General features: G+C 35.6%; 2 protein-coding genes across 3 annotated transcripts in view; one reads left to right on the top strand and one right to left on the bottom strand.

Annotated features, from left to right (window-relative positions):
• LOC308194886 (uncharacterized protein) overlaps nt 1–22,289 on the top strand; it is a 705,306-nt gene that overhangs the window by 219,413 nt on the left and 463,604 nt on the right. The gene's annotated exons all lie outside the window — the stretch shown is intronic.
• Nucleotides 1–22,289, bottom strand: part of LOC308194889 (uncharacterized protein) — a 149,512-nt gene that overhangs the window by 92,513 nt on the left and 34,710 nt on the right. The window contains exons 7-9 of one of the 2 annotated variants that reach the window (XM_080591439.1): nt 3,963–4,076; nt 3,415–3,443; nt 26–1,345 (exon numbers count right to left, since the gene is read on the bottom strand). In XM_080591439.1, coding sequence (XP_080447565.1) covers nt 3,973–4,076 — 104 coding nt within the window. In that variant the 3' untranslated portion in view covers nt 26–1,345; nt 3,415–3,443; nt 3,963–3,972. The other variant, XR_013950985.1, reaches the window with a different exon arrangement.

Here is a 22,289-nt window from a genome sequence, read left to right as displayed (position 1 = left end):
ACACTGATTACTCTATTTTCTTAGCTGTAAAGTTAATTGTGTTGATCCCTATATCTCATCTGCTGCTGCAGCTTGTGAGAAACCAGTGAGAGGAAAGGAATTACACACATATAATATTGATGGGAACAGAGGATCAAGTACAGGGCAAAGATGAGATATTGATCAATAGTCTATGTCCAGATACTCATCACAAAGTCAATTCCCTGCCCTCAGAATAAATGACCAGAAAGAAGTATGTTGTTCTAAATAATGAAAGACATTCTTCCCCAATCCACAAATGGTTTAGGTAGCACTTTATGTCACATAAGTTAGCTTAGTTTTCCCAGTGACAAAAACAATGTTCAGTAACAGGAAACTTAAACCTGGAAAAACAAACAAACAAACAAACAAAAAAGCTGCATTTCAAGATTAGGCTTTTATTTTTAAAAGTAACCACAACCCAAGTATACTACCACAATGTTCTCTTCTCCCCTTGCATCCAATTCTTCATTCTTTTCACATCTATTTCTCTTGCAAAAACATTTTAGTTGAAAAAGGTGTTAAGAGGACCGTATAGGTCAAAGGAAATGAAATTTTTGAAGCTGAATAAAACCTTGAAATTAAATAATTGTATAGCTAAATGAGAAGATAAAAAAAGAGGTCCCTATATTTTGTATTGTCTATATTCCCTCCCCCAGCTAGGCATATCACTGATTGTATTAATTGTTACCAGTATAGTACCACCAAATTTGTCTACTACCAAGAACAAGTTAACACTTTTTTTTTTTTCTTTTAAATAAATACTTTATCATCTTTTTCATTTCTTTCTGAAATGCTTGAATTTATTACTGGATAAATAATAACTTAGAAGTACAATCTTAAGTTATAGTTTAAGGAAGATACAATGAATTTAAAAGCTTACAATTAAAGAATCAACCTCACATTGCGTCAATATTAACATCCATGTGTAGTGTAAGTACAGTATAACCCCACAGAAATCAGAGATCTGTTCACTGGAGGCTAACATTTCCTTCTACAAATCTCTTCAACAACTAAATGCAAGCCAAACATTTTTATATTTCCATTATTCATTCCCTTCAGATATTCATGCAGATAACTTCTATCTTATATAAGACTACCTCAAGTGAGGGGGGGGAAAAAACACAATCAGTTAATGTTCATATTATAATTTCTAAAGTAATTATTTTCAAGTATAATACATTATTATGTTAGATGTAACACAAATATAATGTTGTGATTCTTCTCTAGTTCTGCTGTTTGGAGTTTTGCCTATGACTACAGTATCACCTTGTTATATCACCTTGTGAAGAGATTAATCTCTAACAAACAAATGCCAAGACCCGTTCTGAAAAAAAAAAAAAGTAAATAAACAGTTAAGAAAAATCTATGCACATTTTAAATATGTAATAAAAGAAGTTTCTTAACTTATTTCAGAAATTTCTTCTTAAGAAATTACTTATTTGTTCATACAGAATTTTGGGGAATGGAGAACTAAAACAGTCATGTGAATAAAGAATAATTAATAAAAGACAATGTTCGTGAAAGGAAATCAACATAAGTGACTGATGTCATTGCTCAGAAATTAAAAAATAAAAATAAAAATGATGGAAGAAGGCACAAAACAGATTTCTGATAAGCAGCACAATCTATGAGCTACTAAAACTGACAAAAAAGAAAAAGAAAAGGGAAACCCCGGAGATAAACAATTCAAGTAGAAGCCTGAAGAAAATGAGTAAAAAGCCCCAGTGGAAGGCTGAAGGGAATAAAATCATAGGACAGCCAAAAAGCAAGGACTGTATCCTGGGAGCAAAGCAGTGAAATGATGCATGCAAATAAAAACTAATTACTTGAAGACCTAGAAAGGACAATATGAACAAACATATAGACAAGAACATCTGAACATCTGAAAATCTGGCACAAGCCTAACATAAAAGGTTGGCCTTTTTAGCTAAATGAATGGCCTTGCATTCATTTAGAAGATGGTATGGCTCAAAAGTGGAAGACGACATTCTTTTCCTTTCAGAGACTGAAAGGATCTAGAAATTGTTGTAACCTGTAACCTCAGAAAAAAGCAAAGGAAACCAAAATAGAGATTTTCTAGTAGAAATACTCTGTCCTGGTGAAATCCAGCAAAAATAAAGCTTGTAAAATGTCTTCGGCAAAAAAATTAGATATTTTGCCTGGATTGTCAGACTACTGCTATTTCTTTGCCTGTCTGATGTTGCTAAATTGCAGGCACTGTAGGTAAAATGGGTTTACCTAAAGTGATGAATGAACAGAAAAAAAAAAAAAAGGAATAAATTTCCTGTAGGATGCAGAGAGGGAAAAGGAAATTCTAAGTTTCAGAAACCTTGGGTCATTTCTTAGTAACAACTTGGAAAGCATTGCTAGTACACAGTTTTCTTAATTCAATTATGGCAATTTAAAATGATCTAACCCACAAAGCATGAAATTTGGCTTTCTGTCAGAAGCTTTGCTTAGGAGTTGGAGACAATAATCGGTTTATAGTCTTATGCAAACCAATTGCCATAGAATATATACCTGCTTTCAATATTCAAATCAATATTGTCTCCAATGCAATCAAGATTGATATATGGTAAGTTTTCTCTGCTTCTTTTAATAGACTCTAGTTCTCTTAATAGACTAGCTATTCTCCCTGAATATTCTCCCGATATGTTTAATAGGCTAATGCACCGTTTGTGTACCTGAAGAATGATTGATCAAAAAACAAATCCAGTGTGGAATTTGTAAATGTTCTATATGTAAACGTAAATATTTTTTATGTTTACTACCATGAAATGAAGCAAATCACAATAAATAAATAAATAAATAAATTAGTTAACCATCGTGCATATAAGCATTTCTCCAGGGATCAGATCTTAAACTGGGAATACTTTGTATCACAGTGCAGTGACATCTACAATAAGTAACCTTTAAACATTTGTAAGAAACAAGGATAGGTTGTATTGGTATAGGTTGTAGGTGTTGCAATTAATAAAATATCACCTTTATTCTGTAATAAGGTTTATGAATCATGCTTTATACCTTAAAAATTCTTCATACTGTGTTAAATTAAAACCTCCTTAAAAATATCAAAATGGGATGGTCAATCCCTCTTATTTACCCCTCTTTGTCACATGGAGAAAAAGCTAGTAGGATTTTTATTTAGTTAGTTAGTTAGTTATCACCATAATGTTTGTAGCTTCATGCCAGCAATTCATCTTTTCCCATGCAGGCACAGGAAATTTGTTTGAACCACAATTAATTTAGTGCAGACATGTGGCTTATGAAAGTACTTGTAGTTTAGGAAAGTTTTTTGAACATTTTTGAAAAGTTAAGAACTTGCAACAGCATACAGAATTGAAACAAGAGAAAAACAAAACAAAAAAATACTATGCCTGAATGTTGACTTACCTGAAATTATGGCAAGGAAAAAACGTCAGCTACAGAAGTAAAGAAAAATCAGCTTGGTAAAGGGTAATGTGCTTTGAAAATTATTATTATTTTTTCTATGTAGTAGAGGGAAGCACCCAAATATTTTAAAACTTTATGTTTGGCTCTGTGCTCATGGGTAGACATTTGATGTTTAATGTTTGAACTCTTCTGCATATAGACTTCAAATTTTTAAGCAGTATTTTTTCCCCCTTTTTTCCTCAGCCTACAACGAATGTGGAAGTAGGGAGAAACCAATAGTTTACAATTTTATACTTGGGAAAGCATGTTTAAGTTAGAAGAAAAGTTTCCTTGGGCTTTTGTAACCAATCTCGGGTATGTGAAAAGTTGGCAGTCAGAAAACATACATCATGCGGCTGCTTGAGTCTAGAGGTGATATCAAAAAAAACAGAAAAATCCCCGAGTTGCCAAATATGTATTTTGGCTTTCTGATTTTATTTAGTTGTCAAGAAACTGCAAGAATCTGAGAGCAGCCCTCTTAAAGGATAACAACTCTTGACAGCAAATACTTGTCTGTCTTCAAATTGTTTTCCTCTTGCTGACAGCTTTCCAATCTCCTCCAGAATTAGCTTGAATTGGTTTTCTCTCCTTACAGTTCCAGTTTTCTTCAGGCTTGTGGTTAGCTGAAAGATAGCATTGTGTATGGTAAACTGAATTAATGACAACCACAGAAAATGCTGGCACTACAGCCCAATATAAGATCTCAGAGTCTAGCAGTATACAGCAATTAAGCAACCTGCCCCTACCGTACAGCACTCAGTGGAGCTGAAGGGCTGGAGGCATTATTACATGGCCTCAGGATCTTGGGCTAACTTTTTGGGGACACTACCACTCAAACTCATCAGCCCTATTGTTTGTTTATTGTATGTTGTGTGACTGGGCATTGTCTTGCAAAGCTTCATATTACAATGCATTAACCAAATAAAACCCTTAAATGAGAGGAATCGTCAGTCTCCAGGTTAGTCTCCATTCCCCTCCTCACTTTAGGCTTCCATGACCTTAGAAAATGTTGTGGTTTAACCCGGCTGGCAGCTAAACACCACACAGCCGTTCGCTCACCCTCCCCCCTCCCTCTCTGGGATGGGGGAGAGAAACGGGAAAGTGAAGCCTGTGAGTTGAGATAAAGACAGTTTATTAAGACAGGAAAATAATAATAACAATAATAATAATAATAGTGATAATGGTAATAGTATTAACAATAATAATGTGTAAGAAAACAAGTGATGCACAATGCAATTGCTCACCACCCGCTGACCAATGCCCAGCCTATGCCCGAGCAGCCGGCCCCCCCACCCCGGCCAGCCACCCCTATATATTGTTTAGCATGACGCCAGATGGAATGGAATACCCCTTTGGCCAGTTTGGGTCAGCTGTCCTGGGTCTGTCCCCTCCCAGCTCCTGCTGCACCCCCAGCCTGCTCGCTGGCAGGACAGAGCGAGAAGCCGAAAAGTCCTTGGCCTGGTGTAAACACTGCTCTGCAACAATTAAAACATCAGCATGTTATCAGCGCTCTTCTCATCCTAATCCAAAACATAGCACCCTACCAGCTACTATGAGCTACTTAACTCTGTCCTAACTGGAACCAGGACAGAAAACAAGGAAGATATTTGACTCTGCCAGAACATTAGTATAAAAAAAAGGTCAGAATTCAGGGACAGAAGTGGCTGACATGTTAAGCAAAAAAAAAAAAAAAAAAAAAAAAAATTCAGAATTATGAGTTACACAGAAATCAGATTCTTATTAAAAATGAAATAAAAAACAGGCCAATATGTCTTTGAGGTAAAATAGAAGATCCAATATAGTGGATATATTTATTAAAATGTTTATTTCTAGAGCAATAGTCACTGTGCATAAAGGAAACTGCAAAAAATCAGATGGTGTAGTAGTGGTAGAGTGGCAGTGTGAAAACACAAAAGAATAGAGCATGGAAGAAGCATCTGTATCAAATATTCAGTAATGAAAGAGTGAAACTAGAACCATATTATCAAGAAATCCTGAGAGAACCCTTGGTTTCAGTGGAAATGAAACACTTTATTGCAGCTGGAGACTAGTTACTAACATCTGCAGGGTATCTTACGTAAATTAAGACCACTGGAAGTAGCAATCAAGTTCATTAAACACCTTGATCTCAATCAGCCTTTAAAAATAACAGTAAAAGTCAAAAACACAAGAGAAGTGTCCACAAAAGGGCACTTACTCAAATTGTCAAATACTCTGTTGTAGCCTTAACAAGCATGAACTATGCCCCTTGAATTTTAGAAGAGATCATAAGAAAATATTCATTATTGTAGAAAAACACCTCTTTTACACATTTTCTAAAAAATAATAGGCTAAAACTATCGGCAATAGAACTGTTTCATTATCATAAAAAAATAAAATATCACAGATATCAACATTAATATGCCCTAAGTTAAAAGGAGCTAATGTTGCTAGAAATGAAGTTTTTTTTTTAATGTAGTAGATAAGGAGTAGCTCAGAAAAAAAAAATTGAAAAAGCTGTTATTTAAACCAGTATTATGCTTTCTAAAAAATAAAAAAAAAAGGACACAAAGGTGCGTTGATGATTCAGTCTCATTTTGTAAAGTAAATTTGTGATGCAGAATTTAAGCTATGAGTTTTGATACAGTTCTGCCTTTTATTTTGAAGCTTCTGGTTTATTATTAAAGAAAATGTAAATTGCTCTGAAAATATTCTCTGTGTACAGAAACAGGAAAACCTCCCAGGGAACAACCTACATCTCTCAGGCTGTGACCAATCATTTGGCTGTTGAAATTAAAGATGCTAAAAAGCCTCACCTTTTTAGGCAAGCTCACATAAATTTGCCAAATACTCTTAAAGAAAAACCACCACAAACAACAAAAACAACAACAAAAATATTTACCATGGAGGAAAACACTCTTTCCTACTTCTTATATACTTCATACCCCAGAGGATCTCTGGCTTTTCTTGATGTATTATATGCTGTGCCCTGAGGGTACTTCTATTTGTATTATTATAGGTGGCTTCAAGAACACAAAGGGAAGCTGAGCAGTTCTACCCCGGGTGAACCCTGAGTGAAAAGCCCTGTAATACAAACAGAGGCACCCCGAGGGCACCACTGAATTTGTGCGAGCGTATGTATCTCTCTATGTGTATGCTTTAAAACATAACCAGGGCAGAACTCTTTCAGATTAACTGATCTCTAAAGGTTGAAGTTTTGAAAGGACTTTTTTTCTCTGTAATAACAAAACTACCTTTGTATTTTTTAATGTATTCAAGGACTTAAGGTTTGAAAAATCTTTCTCTACAATGACTGTCAAACTTGTCAGAAAATACAACCCTAAGAAAAATTATTACATTTAAATGAAATTAAAACAGATCTTCCATTAAAATTCAAAAGGGTCTCTAAACTTCTCATATTGCAAGTAAGCATCTATCTTTCATCTTAACTCTTTCCTTTCAAGAGTAAGAACCAACATTTACATTAAGACTGTTTGATATTATCAATGTAGATTTAACTTTCCAGTATTAAACCAGCTGAAGAATTTTCTGCCTTTGTTGTAGTCATTAAATAGCATTTTTTCTAGCCAAATAAATAGCAAAATGAAATAAAATAAATATCTCATGCAGGTATAAAAAGTTATTTTTGTTAAAAAAAAACAAAACATACTGGGATAAAAAATAAAAATATTAAAAAAAAAAGTAGATCTGATCTTGTAAATGTCTGCACTTAAAAATGGCCTGATTCCTGTAATTAATTCCATATGAGTGGAAAGAATCATTCGTAGAATCATTTAGGTTGGAAAAGACCTCTAAAACCATCTACACCAACATTTAACCTAGCACTGCCAAGTCCACCAGTAAGCCATGTCACTAAGCTTTACATCTATGCATTTCTTGAAGACCTCCAGGGATGGTGACTCAACTACTTCCCTGGGCAGCCTGTTCCAATAGTCCACAACCCTTCCAGTGAAGATTTTTTTCCTAATATCCAACCTAAACCTTCCTTGGCACAACTTAAGGCTATTACCTCTTGTCTTATCATTTGGTGCTTAGGAGAAGAGACCAATCTCCACCTCGCTATAGCCTCCAGGTGATACTCTTCCCATATTCAATGTAGTTTATGAAAACAGACCCTAACTTTAATTTATTCCAACCTTAAGTGACTGCTTTTGTCTATTACTGAAGAAAAATAGTAAAGCTGAAAGAATCTGATGTTTTTCTTTGCTGTCATGACCCATGCTGCTTGATATACAATTCTGCACACCTGCTTGTTTTTCCACCAAAGAAAAATTTGCATGTTTTAGATAATGATGATCTCATTTTTCTTCATCAACAAAGGTGAGTATATTTCAAACTAGACTTTTACATATTCCTAGAACACCCAGTAACGCATCATCTAAAAAGCACTTCATGGCCTCAGGCAATGAAAGGCGATGGAGAGCACAGCTATTGTTCTTGATAGTGGCTAAGGCTGGCATGCTTTCTTTTATGGTTCTTTTTTAAAGAACTATGTGGTTCTGCTATAAAGTATCTTAAAATGTGTAAAAGTCATTTAAGAATTAAGCAGTTTTAGGACTATGCAAGTAACAACCTATTATCTTAATTTATTTATATCATACAGTAGAACTGCTCATAAAATACTCTTGATAAAAGCTCTGTACCAAAGTTACTATCTTATGGCATCAACCACCATTAATGTAACTCAATTAATTTTAGGTGAAGAGGTAAAATATAAATGAATTCTTACAAAATATCTGACTACTCCTGTAAGAATGATGTAGGGAAAACAGTTTCTATGACACCAGAAAAACGACAACAAAAGTAAGAGCTCATCCTTTGTTTTGTGGTTTTATACTAGCAAATTAGTAAAGTAGCATGAGAAGTTTGACCAATATGTCCAATTTTAACATTCATTCAAAATGGTGTCATTATAACATGCAGAGATTAGGAACAAGACAGGCATTAATGCTTCCTTTTTTTTTTTTTTTTGATTCCTTGTTGAACTGTTGCATATATCAAATTTCAGAGAGATGTCCATACATATGGACATCAGTGGCATAGGACAATCAACATTCAGTATAGCTTACAGACAGCTTTGATGGACAGACAGACCTGTTGGTTAGTTTTTTTCATAAGAAAGCATTCATAAAAGATTACAGAAGTTTCCTTGCGAAGTTTGATTTTCCTCTGTCCATCAATAAACCAAACCTTTATTTAGCTACTGCATTTTTCTTTCAAAAAAAGGTATCAATTACCCTCAATTCCACAATATTGTCGCCACTTCATTTTATCTGATAGTAAACACACTCAAAAACAACATTCAGCATCTTTTCAAACCGTTTACATAAAACACTCTAGAACTTTCATTTGCAATATGTTTTTTTTTTTTTTTTAATATAGACACCGGTTTTGCGTGTTCGTGTTGAAATTCATTCTGTGCAGAGTGATCATTTATATGTCTCCTAAAATTTAAACTAAGCTTTTCCCTCTCCCCTTAAGGAATGTAATTACTATCCTTCATTTCTAGTAGTCCCCATGATGTGCCTGTCTCCCAAATAGAGAATAATACATTATCTTTGCCCCAAGGAATTTATATTAGAAGGTAAACCATATTATTGTCTGTAAAATGAATTATTTTAAATAAAAAAGTGAGGATACAATTACTATGTTCAAGAGAACACATTTAGTTCTGTTTAAACTGATGTTGAAAAATGCTGCATAGTTAATAGCACATTTCAGCTAATAATATGCTACAACAGAAACTATATTCATAAAGTCAAATGAAATTTGCATACAGATAGAATATCTATTTAATCTACTGTCCATATCCTAAAACAGAAGTTATAGACTGGCTTTCAGTGTGACAGAACTATGGATAAACACTTAAAACATTTCTTGATACTTACTAATCACATGCTAAAAATCTACGACCCATTTTTTTATGCTTCCTAAAACATGTATACACACTAGTGGTGTGGTTTTTTTTTGTTTGTTTGTTTTGTTTTGTTTTTTTCTTCAAAACACCGGTCCTATCACAAGTGACAGGAACTAACCAAACCAAACCATCCAAAACAAAACCACCCATGTACAGTTATTTTATATATATTTTTTGTTTAAATCTCAGCTATAAAAAATTAGGCACACAACTGCAATAGTAACATACCATTTCTGCATTGTAATAGAGTAGAAATAACAGAAAATGTGGTAGAATGGCATAGACATAGATCTGTGCAGTCTTTCTGAATAAGAATATAAAACCTAAGTATTTAAGCTTGCTGCTCTTTCATACCTCCAGGAGTGTATGTATATATATATATATATTCATTTTACGCATCTATTAAATGCTCATGGCTGTGTATTTAATAAAGCATTATTTTCAATTCTCCTAACCTTCTTCCTCTCTTTTTCCAAAATGAATAGGAAGAAGGGAATAGGCAGATCTCCATTTTCACTGACCAAAGGTGAAGAAAGTGTGCGTTTTAATAGCAGGATGGAAAACAGGAATAAGACAGGAGAAAAGAACATGAGATGTGAAAAAGCTGTCTAGAAAGTGTTTGAAATGTCCATTGCTGGCAGGTGCTACGAACAACTTAATGAGATCAAGAAGGTATTAGTTGTTAGATTCTGTTCCAAGGCAGATGGTCTGTATGATTTCTGGAGACCGTTCCCAGACCTTTTCCCTGCCATTTCTCATGAATATAATTTTTAGGATACCTTCTACCTTCTTAATTACAGCAAGATATGATTTCAAATTAATATGGAAAAATGGCATAATATATTGGATAAGGAAGATAGTAAACTTATCAGACTAAATCCTATTAAAAATAGTCTCTAATATGTGCAGAATGCATACAATTGTCAGCAGTATGAAACCTCAGAGATCTTACTTGCAATTTTTCTTCTGTTTTGTTTAGACTGCCTTACATGTCATAGCTAGAAATACTTGATCACTCATGCAAATACTAGACTTTAAATTCTCCATTTTTAGAAAGCATTGATATGTTGTTTTTCTCATGCACTAGAAAAAAAAATAAATAAAAGCATTAAATGAATTGACCTGTACAGGTTTCATTTGAGTAGTGGAACTATGATAGCTACCATTGCAATAGAGTTTCAAGCCTGACTACACATCTGTATATTTTCAAATGTTGTAGTCTCAGGAGGTTCAGCATACTTTTTTGTTTGTTTGTTTGCTTTCTTTCACATTCTGATTATCTGATTAAGCATTTACCTCTTTCTTCAAGTTACTGTAACATATTTCAACCAGAATTAGCAAAGCCATCTTCACAATACAGTGTCCATCTTTATTTTGCCACAGTAGGTATTGAATGCTTTGGTTAATTAGAATGAACAATGCTTTAAAATTGAACTGTATGTCTTTCCTTTTATACAGAGAATATTATCACATTTCAGGATAATCTTTGTACATCATATATTGCTGTCATATTCCATAATTATTGTAGAGGCAACTCCTTCTAGAAACAGCTGATGATGATGGACTGTTATGAAGTGGAAGACAGTATCAAGAGTAGCATGTTTAAACATTCAGGTCTCCCTCTGCTTCCTTTATGGGAAGGAAAGACGAGTTTTGGCCCTGTGTTCTTTGAGTGGCAAAAATTCAGTTTGCCTATACTATTGTAAAGCCTTTAGTTGTCTCTGAGACAGGATAAAATATTTTTCAAGAATGAAAAATATAACTAGAAAACAGCAAACGTGCTCTCTAGACAGGAAACTGGAGCAGAATGCCAAATGTTTACTTGGACTAGATGAAATAAGACAATTGCCAAGCTCCAAGGCGTATGTTATGTGACACCCAACTCTTTAGATCGCAGCAAAGGCTTGTTTAGGCTTCTATTTGACCTATTTGGCCAGTGTAGGGTCTAAAAGCATTCGAGATTAAATGGCTGACTGCAATTTTATTTATGTTCCAATTTAATTCATCTTCCAAGTTTCAGAGTCAGTGGTGCTTATGATCTGTTATCAGAAATGCCAAGTAGTTTTCTATACAATTACACTACCTCTCACATTTCTTTTTTTTTAAAAAAAAAAGTAAAAAAAAAAAAAGCTAAAATAGTTTTTTCTAAGTCCTAAGGAAAATTTCCCAAGCACAAACGTAATCTGTATATTCATGTATATATACACGTGTATTTGTAGAAACTACTGGTTCTTCACATTCATTTTTCTATAAAAAGATTAATATATATTCCCTTCAAAGGTTTAGTAGGCTCTAACATGCTTTGAGCATAGAGACATAGAGAGAAGCCCAATACTTCTACTTCATAAAACTGAAGATATTTTATGGACAGTTACAGTAAGGTCATTTGACGCTTCAAACTGGTAATTGAGTTAGAGAACTACTTAAGTATACAAACGAAGAGTCTAGAGGGCAAGACATATGAGGAGCAGTGGAAGTCACCTGCATTGTTCAGCCTAGAGAAAAGAATACTGAGGGGAGACCTCATGACAGCCTACAGATTCCTCAGAAAGGGGAGCGGAGGCACTGAGCCTGGTGAACAGCGATGTGACCCAACAGAATGGCATGGAGCTGTGACAGGTTGTTGGGCACTGGAACAGTCTCCCTAGGGAAGTGGTAATGGCACTAAGCATGTCGGAGTCCAAGAAGTGTTTGGACAATGCTCTCAGACATATGGTCTGATTTTTGGGTGCTCCTTTGCAGAGCAGGGAGTTGGACTCAATGATCCTTGTGGGTCAGGATATATTCTATGTTTTTAAGGAAACTGGAACTAGCATGGGCTTTCTAGTCCAGTATTGCTACAGTTCTGCACCATAAGGCTTGGAAATCAGTAAGTCACTGAAGTTGTATCAAAACCAAGGCGAAATCCTGGACCTCTGAGAAATCATCCACAATATATGAGCACTGAGAAGTTGAAAAAAATAGCCAATAGATTAAAAACAATGGCAGACAGTACTAATTAATGGGACTGAACCATCCAAGTTATTCTGTTCTATCTAAATTAAGCTTACTAAACCTGTTACAGATGCTGGTAAAAGCACTGAATGAGGGAGATGCAAAGGGAGTGAGAGGGGATACTATGGGATTAAATTAAGCTGATTTAATTAAACAGAATTAAACAATGAAACAACCAGCTGAAAAGCAGCTAGAAACAGTAAGGTCTATATCAGAGCCACTCAGATGATGGAAAGTTATTGGAAATACTGTATTTAGAAAATGTAATGACACTATTTTAATGGATACATCCAAATTCTCTACCTCAATAACAACCACATCTTCACTGTCACTCATATGAAAATGCAGAAAAACAATTTTTAATAAAAAACTCCATTGAAAATTGTGCATATGTAACTTGGGAGAAACACTAGCCTAACGTATTTAATTTGATTTTGGAAATTCTATCCTCTGGACAGGAAAAAAAAAAAAAAGCAGCTTCAAATAATTAATCAAATCTCCTCTGATTCTGTGAATCATGAGGTGGCACTTTCATAGCAAGCACAGCGTTGAACAAAATTATACAGAACTTTGTGAACAGTTGATAGTCATGTGGAGATAAGTTACCACCATTTGTCATCTGTATTACTGAAAACTGCCATGTATGCAGCCTGCCGATACACTGAAAATTGTTTTAAGGAATTAGTCCCCTACAGTTTGAACCAAATGATATCAAACTGTTTTGCAGCAAGCTGACTTGACATTACAATAGACAAATTAAGTAAAATATTTGTTACCACAAACGTAGACATTCTGTATGTCCAAACATAGTTTTTCAATGTCTTGGCTACTAGGTGGAACGTCTACAACACAATTCCCATCACTTCTAACAGATGCAACAAGTTGAATGTGTTTCTTTGAGGGTTACAGACTCAAAGAATGTTTTTTTTTTTTTCTGAAAAAAAAAAAACGGTTAAGAATTCTCTGAACTACGTGTAATATTGTTATTTTAAAATTTGACTAAAATATTGTCATATCCACTTGCTGAAACTAGATATGCATCAGATAAGCACCGCTCTCCATATGGTTTCTCAAATTAAATACCAACTTTCTAAAAAAAAATATTTAAAGTGCATTTTGGATTTTCAGTCTGATATATATATACACATAAAAATAAGGTTGTCACAAACCAGTTCATGAGATTTTTTCCTAATTTACTTTAGGAAAAATTTGCAAGTTAATTTATCATGTGAGCCATTCTATTGACAGAAAGGTGTGACTTCTACCAACATGGACAGGTCTGAAGAGGATTGCTGCCTAAAGCCTAAATTTAAAACAAAAACAAAACACCAACTGATATATTTAGACCTGGGAGACACTTTTACAAATAAAGGCTTTAATACTTTCACTAGGTATTTCTTGGACCACAGTAATTTTTGGAACAACATAAATTAAATAACAATTTATCGAACGTATTGAAGACTTTTTATTAAAAGTCTTTTTATACCTCCCAGAAGTTAACTATATATTAAGTAGAGATATTGCATGCTAGTGTAGGAACAGAGAAGAATGATTGAGAATGAGAGTGATAGGGACAAAAAAGCACCTGGAAATAGAAACTCTCTATTTCCTGTCTGGGAAAAAGTACTTGCTCCAAGCATCACTGTAGAGATTTATTGTTTGCTTCTCTTGGAAAGCTAAGATTAAGAGAATGGTTCTCCAGACTGGACTAACAGAGAGCAGGCTGTGAAGAGAAAGTTATTAATTGAAAAGGTTATTTCTAGTTGGACTGAAAATACATTCACAACCTCTTTGCCAGGATTTGTTGTTGTTGTTGTTTTGTTTTGTGTTTTTTTTTCCTGCAGCAAGGAAGAACTAGATTCAAGTATACTGTGACTCCTCCTAAAACTGAGGAAACAAATTTTAGCCCCTACTCTTAATACTGGAGAGAGGAGGAGACTTTTCACTATACATACATATTATATAACTAAAAATGCATATGTTTTTCTTACAGAAGCACCAAGTTTAAATCAGAGACAAAGCTTGGAAAAGAAAAAAGTAGCAACACAAAGCCATTACTGTGCTTACATCCTATCTATCTCAGCAGCATCTTGTGAAATAGTCCTTTATCTCCAATTACATGATTTTCCCAGGGACATAATTTTCCTGTGCTGATTGACTCTCCCTGTTAGCTCAAGTTAAAATCTCACTAGTTTATTTGTCCAACCTGGATCACGCTTAACACATTGCCTCCCTTTCAATCCCAAGGCACCATCACCTCATTCAGATGGAATGATTTCAGGTCCATTGTAATGTCAGAGAACAAAAACAAAAATTAGGAGGAAGGTCCTTAACTTTCTAATTTCTCTGCTCACTGCAAGCCCACCAGCCATGAGGCTATCTTCATGTTCTTTGCTTCATTTACCCAGGGGAACGCAAAATATTGTAGTTATGATTGTTTGCTTTTCAGGATATACTAAATATACTTCCATTGTTCAAAGATGCAAATAATAACAATAGTATTTTAAGGTTAAAGTCTTAAATCAAGCAAAGCAAATCATACAAAGGAGTCATTTTGTTTCTTGTTCTAATTTATCAATAGGTGTGGACAAACAGCTCCTTTTCCTCTGAAGAGGAATTTACAAAGAGGTCATGATGTGTTATATTAAGAGAATCAGATCATGTGACTGTAAATAACTAGAAGTCACCCAGACAATTAACATCTGTATTACTTTTAAAAGTAAAATTAGCTCTACTATTTTCTAACTATGTGAATAGATAATTCAGTTCACCTGTTTTTAAGTCATCTTCACTACTAAAAATAAGAAACCGAATTTAATTCCTCTGTGAAGAACCAGGAAACTTTAACTGCACCCCTTTATCTGATAAGTAGTATTAACAGTTTTAATATATTCAGTGTTCTTTTCCAGAAGAGAAACATGTTAATACAGGAGTATTGTGGGAATTTATTTTAAAATCAAGTAAAAGCATTAGATGACTGAAATCAAATGTAAATTTAAAAAACAAAACAAACAAAAAAACAAAAACAGATTTGAAATTGCATTTACAATTTTGGAACTACTTCATGGCAGTGAGGCATATGTCCTTCAACTGATAATACAATATCACTTCCTATGTTTTTTAGCGGGGAAGATCCACGCTTAAAGTATTTCTAACTTTTAAGGTCATTTAAATATTTCAAAAGTATCTGTACTTGAATGCTTTAACTTTTTTTTCCTTTTGGGGGGAATCAAGATTTCCTTTCTACAGGCAAATAGAAAACTTCATGATGGGACTATTTGTGGGTCTGCTGCATATAATTACTGAACTTTAGTAATACGGTTTGGGTATTTTTCAAAGGAGAAAAAACATATTTTCAAAGGAGAAAAACCCATTAAACCATGTCCTCAAGGAATTTTATTTGTCAGATCTTCCCTAAAAATTTGCAAATACAATAATAAGCTTTTTACCACTAAAATAAAAACAATAAAAAAAAAGCTAGAGATAAAGACCTTCTGGTTGAACTTCAATATTCTTTTCATTAGGCAAAAAGGAAAGAAAGGAAAATAGCAAAGCACCATTCAATAAGATTATAGCATGTCGTCTGCCAGAGAAATGAACTCCAGTAAGCAATCGTCTCCAAGATGGTGAGATCCCAGCTGTTCACCCATTTGGATCAAACTGATGAGTGAGTAGAAAATCACGCAACCAAGCTGCCAAAATATTTCCCACTGCTCCAAGCACAGAGCCAACAGAGCTGCTGAAACCATAAGGTGATGTTCAAAATGAGCTCATTCACACTGTACTTCTCTCTTCTTCTTCGAGCGTGTGAGAGAGCATATATTTCAGCACTGAGAGACTTTGAGACACACCGAAGCAGAGATAAAGAAAAACTAATTAAGCTCTCTGTAGGCTTGCAAGCATTGCTAGTCATTGTAAACAGGAAAATATCTTGCTCACCAGCCATTTCAAAGAATCCCAGAGGGCTACCACTATCACCTAGGCAGAAGAAAGAAAGGAAGATTGGAAGGGTGACCAGCTGCATTCATTATTTGCAGTGGAGAGACAGGGTGCAAGGAAGGAGGAGATGAAGGGAAATGTTGCATAAGATTTCACAGTAGGAGGACTGCTAGAACAGACTGTTAAAGAGAACTGTTTGTTTAGTGCTATAACCACAAATGACACTAATAAACATAGTTTTTCATAATCTGTGTGATCTTCTCTAATTTTCCTCCCTTTAATGCTACTTAAAACAGTTATTTTAACATTTTTTTTGATTTCTGGAATTTTGATTGCATGCATTTCCCTCAACATAAAAAGCTTTAATAGATTGTAGGAATCATCTTTTCATTATTTCTTAATCTTTGTACTCTTGCCTTTATTTCGATTTCAGAGGACATCTCTGCAGCTGGTTAGAATGGTAATGAACAAAGAAAACCACCTCCAGACAATAGCTGAAAATCATAAGTTAGCACAGACATAAGTTAACAGACTCCCTATGTGTTTTGTATTTTCATTACCCACAGCAGTTTCTTTGGTCTAAATCTAAAGTAATGACAAATGAAATACTTAGGGAAAATTTTAATGTTCCAAAACAGAGAAAACTTACATTGACTTAATTGAAGGTTTTACTCCACTAAAGACTGCAGCATTAGTTTCGACAAACATTAATGAGAAGCTGTTGGAATGCAGTGGCAGGAAAAGTTTGAAAACCGGTTAGAGCAAATACTATTTTCATTACTGAAATTACTGCTGCTGGTAGTAAGATTGCATGACTGCATTTTCAGTAAATGAAGTTAACATCATGTTAAGGTTTGGGAGTTTCAAATTTATTTTTATTGTTGTTACAGTTTAACCTAAACAGTCCCATCCTTCAATTCTGTATTGTAACAATACAAAATAGGTGTCTCTGTATATTCTTTCAGCAGCAGTGTACATTTTCCACTTCCTCTGAAAATTAAAGGACAGCAAACTTTCTCTAATTCCAAAATAAAAAACAAAGTTAAATGTTCTTTTCTAATGTAAATGTTGCTATGGAAGAATGAAAAGAGATCATAGAGAAATCCATAATTAAGACGATAAAATTCAAAGCGTACAGGGTAGCCAATCTGCAGTATCTTCTGTAGATTTAGGAGAGGGCTACAACACAATTTGTTCTTTTATATAAAAAAACAAACAAAAAAACCCCTTCACTATCAGATTTAATTCACTTAAAAAGTAACCATCACTGTATTAAAATCGTGATATTATTTAACTACTACTATTCATTTCAGTTGATATTTTATTTGTATGGAGAGCAAGAGGGAAATCTCTTTAAGACTATTCCCCTGTCTCCTTCCTATTTGTCAGCTGCTTTTCAGTAATTTATATGCATGCCCTGGTTGCAGATCCTGAAAAGCAACATCCTGAAGTTATATGAAAACTATTCTTTCTACAGTATTAAGGAGAACAACAATTTTAACAGGAGGGCTGATCCTGTTTTTCTTATTGTTGTGAGGCAAAGGTGAATTTAAAATTGTATATTCATTCTGATCCTTGTCCCCCACTAAAACTACAGATTATTACATTTACTAATATTTATTCTCACCAGACTGCTAAAGTCGACATTACTTAGATTTACGAATTGTATAACTCCAGATGATTCTGCTATTTAGCTCACTCTCTTCTGTCTCTCCATTCCAATTTTAGTGCCAAAAGCATACTGAACTCAGCTGTCTTTACACAGGCACATCAAAAAAAAGAGAAACTAACTTCATTTCTTGTACGGGAACCCCATAAGACAAAGAAATATAAGGGAGTGGTGGCAATTCTCCTTGAAGCCAGACCCAAGTGAAATTTCCTAGGATAGTGGAATGACCTCGTATTTCAATTTTTCATCATTGTTGCACAATTTTGACAAAAGTAACTCCTCCAACTACATAGAAGTGCTCTGCAGAGGACACTCTAAAAATCACCGTCCAAGATTACTGGCAAATGACAAATCCATGCAATTTAAGAATTCTATTTCCTTAGAGAACCTTCTGCTTTCTCTTCATTTTTTATTTTTTATTTTTTTTTAACTTCTACTAGGGCTTCTTTTTATAAATATAGTTTACTGTATTATTCTTTTTGATTTCAGTTCCAGGAATCACTATTCCCTTCCCAAATACAGTTTATACAGAGCAAAAGACTGCCAGAAGTTTTCAGCCCCAATCTGTGATACATGGCAGAACTAGAAATCATAAGGATTAAAAGCTGCCTGTTCTTGCTTTTTAATGTAGATTAAGTTGATGAAGGCTAATAACCTAATAGGAATGTTTGTACCTGGGAGAACAACATCACAGAATCACATTATCACAGAATCGTCTAGGTTGGAAGAGACCTCCAAGATCACCCAGTCCAACCTCTGACCTAACACTAACAAGTCCTCCACTAAACCATATCACTAAGCTCTACATCTAAACGTCTCTTAAAGACCTCCAGGGATGGAGACTCAGCCACTTCCCTGGGCAGCCCATTCCAATGCCTAACAACCCTTTCGGTAAAGAAGTTCTTCCTAACATCATTCCTAACATCTAAACCTCCCCTGGCGCAACTTTAGCCCATTCCCCCTCGTCCTGTCACCAGGCACATGGGAGAAAAGACCAACCCCCACCTCTCTACAGCCTCCTTTAAGGTACCTGTAGAGAGCGATAAGGTCACCCCTGAGCCTCCTCTTCTCCAGGCTGAACAACCCCAGCTCCCTCAGCCGCTCCTCGTAAGACTTGTTCTCCAGATCCCTCACCAGCTTGGTCGCCCTTCTCTGGACTCGCTCGAGCACCTCGACGTCCTTGTAGCAAGGGGTCCAAAACTGAACACAGTACTTGAGATGCGGCCTCACCAGAGCCGAGTACAGGGGGACAATCACTTCCCTAGACCTGCTGGCCATGCTGCTTCTTATACAAGCCAGGATGCTGTTGGCCTTCTTGGCCACCTGGGCACACTGCTGGCTCATATTCAGCTGCCTATCAACCAGTACTCCCAGGTCCTTCTCGGCCAGGCAGCTTTCCAGCCACTCATCTCCCAGCCTGTAGCGCTGCTTGGGGTTGTTACGCCCCAGGTGCAGGACCCGGCACTTGGCCTTGTTGAACCTCATACAGTTGACCTCAGCCCATCGCTCCAGCCTATCTAGATCCTCCTGCAGAGCCTTCCTACCCTCGAACAGATCAACACATGCACCTAACTTGGTGTCGTCTGCAAACTTACTGAGGGTGCACTCAATCCCCTCATCCAGATCATCGACAAAGATATTGAAGAGGACTGGCCCCAGTACTGATCCCTGGGGGACTCCACTAGTGACCGGCCTCCAACTGGACTTGACTCCATTCACAACTCTTTGGGCCCAGCTATCCAGCCAGTTTTTAACCCAACGAAGCGTACGCCAGTCCAAGCCACGAGCAGCCAGTTTCTCGAGGAGAATGTTGTGGGAAACGGTGTCAAAAGCCTTACTGAAGTCAAGGTAGACCACATCCACAGCCTTTCCCTCATCCACTAAGCGTGTCACTTTGGGGGATATCCCTACATCAAGTAGGGATATCCCAAGGAAAATAGAGGAAGACCCAAATAAAGAAGCATTTGGAATATAATGACAAAGTGAATTGAGGAGAGACAGTGAGAGAGAGAGAAAGCCAACATATATTGAGTAAGATAAGCTAATCAAAACTATGCCAAGTTTGGGAACATCAGTACAGATTTTTAAATCCCCTAAATTCCATCAAGAAAAGGACAAAAACAAAACAAAACATGATTCTGAATTCTGGGATGATGTTACCCCCTCCATGCATCTCCCGGTGCTGAACAAGCAGTCAAGCAAATTACAATCCTATCCAGCATGCAGTGAGGCAGTTTCCTTTCCTAAGAAACTATCAAATAGATAAGAGGAAAACAGAGACACAGAGAATAAAGTGGCTTCTCACCTTTCCTAAAAACAAACAAAACCCACCAAAACACTGATCACACAGTTGGGAACACATCTACATTGATCCCATGATTTAGAGATACAGTGAAGGAAGTGTTTCAGCCAATGAATAAGGCAGTTTTGCATTTATGAGATGCAATTTAAGAAAGGTCAAAAATAGCCAAAGTGAGAATAATTAGTCCCTGCAAGTGGTCCTAATTCAGATGTTCAAACTCTTCACTCATTTCAAGGGGAAACTCATGCTTTCTTCTCTTTCACACAGCAAAAACCATAGTTCAGCAGCAACATGGGTTTTCTGAAGGTTATGTCATTCTCAAAGGGAGCTGCAATGCCACTCTATAACTTGTTTATATTTTGGGCAGGACAAGGTTGTCCAGATGCTTCCAGGTTGGAAACTGCCATCCAACAGATTCAAGCAATTCAGAAGACATTTGGCACCAAAATAAGTTAACTCAGTCTTGGACAGCAACATTCAAGTGGAAACAAAAGGAAGTAACAGACATTGATTCTGAGAGCAAACGTGCAGCTATTCAGGATAGCAGAATTCAACAGAGTAAAAATAAGATGTTAATATATCCCTTAATTCCAGCTCTAGGGAGCAGCATAAATCAGATTCTATGGTTTCCAAAAGAATTTCCAACTATCATTCAGAAAAGAAGGGTTTTAGCTGCTTCTTTTAAATACAGAGAAATTTTGATCTAAGCTTCTTTTTCAAGTCCATCACTGCCAGATGGCAGAGAAAAATCACGAACTGAAAGCTCAGTGGAGAAATAGGAAATCAAGATGTTTGATAATTGCATCTCAACCTAGATGGACTACGAGCAGCTGACACAACTAGCTTATCTGTATACTTACGCAGGGAATTCTAGATTTTTTTTCAAAAGACTTTTTCAGATGGGAAGTGTAAAATTGTTTATACGGTTTTGTCCTCGTCATTATGGTTTTGTTTTTATCTATCACAGTAAAACTATTACATACATATGAAATAAACCAATATATAAAAGTGTATACATCTAGTCAATGTGCTACACCAATCTGTTGCTTCTCTGTGCAGTGTTAAAACATGCTAGACAAACATTTTTTTATTACCTGTTTAGACAGCACTGTTATGAGGTATCCAAAGGCAAACGGTTCCTCATGCAAAGCACCAGTGAACTAAATTGGGCTACCATGAATAAAGTGATGCTGTGATATTCAGTGTAACTAGAGCATCTATTAAACATTACAGAATACTCTCCTCCCTCTTTCTTTCATCTCACCATTCTGATTTCATATTCACTATAGTTTCAGGCTTAGGCAAGTAGGACTTGCTCCTTCTAAAGTATCTCCTTTAGCAACTCACAAGTTTCCTTCTACAGCTGTGTAATGTCACTGCTCAGATATCCTGTCCCAGAGTTTGGTGGGAGAAGTCTAATGAAGTGTTCATTCCATTAATTGCCCAGATTCTTCCTCCTGTTTTTATTTCTTTTCCCTCCATGGGTACTTTCTGAGCAAAAGTAAGTTGTCTGCTGTGCCCTGACCCTGCAAAACACTTAAATTTAGCAGTCTGTTTCTGATGCTTCCAGAAGGAAAAACTTGTATTTTATGGATTTTGTGTTTCCAGAATTACCTTTATGAAAGTGAAATAAACCATAATTTACCATTATTTTTAAGGGCATTCTGGGAATTTTGAGACCTGATGTAACATTAAATTACAGCTTCTGAATAAATCCTAATTCTGAATGGAAGAAAAGAGTCTTACGTCAAATTTCACAACCATATCTACGCCTATACATTATCTACATGTAGCATACTATTACTATCTATATTATAACAATGGTTAGGTGAAATCCTACAGATCTAGAAAGAGAATCAATACTATAATACTATACTATAAATCTTCCTGATACTCTATGCAATTTTTTGACAGGCATCTGTAAGCCTTCCTCACACATATTAATTTGTGATCTCATCAACTGTATGTGGACATGTGACTGCTGAAAAAAAAAAACCTGACTTACCTCATTTCTA

This window comes from Anser brachyrhynchus (assembly GCF_964034855.1).
Source record: "Anser brachyrhynchus genome assembly, chromosome: 4".
Classification (NCBI taxonomy): Eukaryota; Metazoa; Chordata; class Aves; order Anseriformes; family Anatidae; genus Anser; species Anser brachyrhynchus.
The sequence above is the reverse complement of the archived record's forward strand: the minus strand, read 5'-3'. Positions and strand labels throughout refer to the sequence as shown.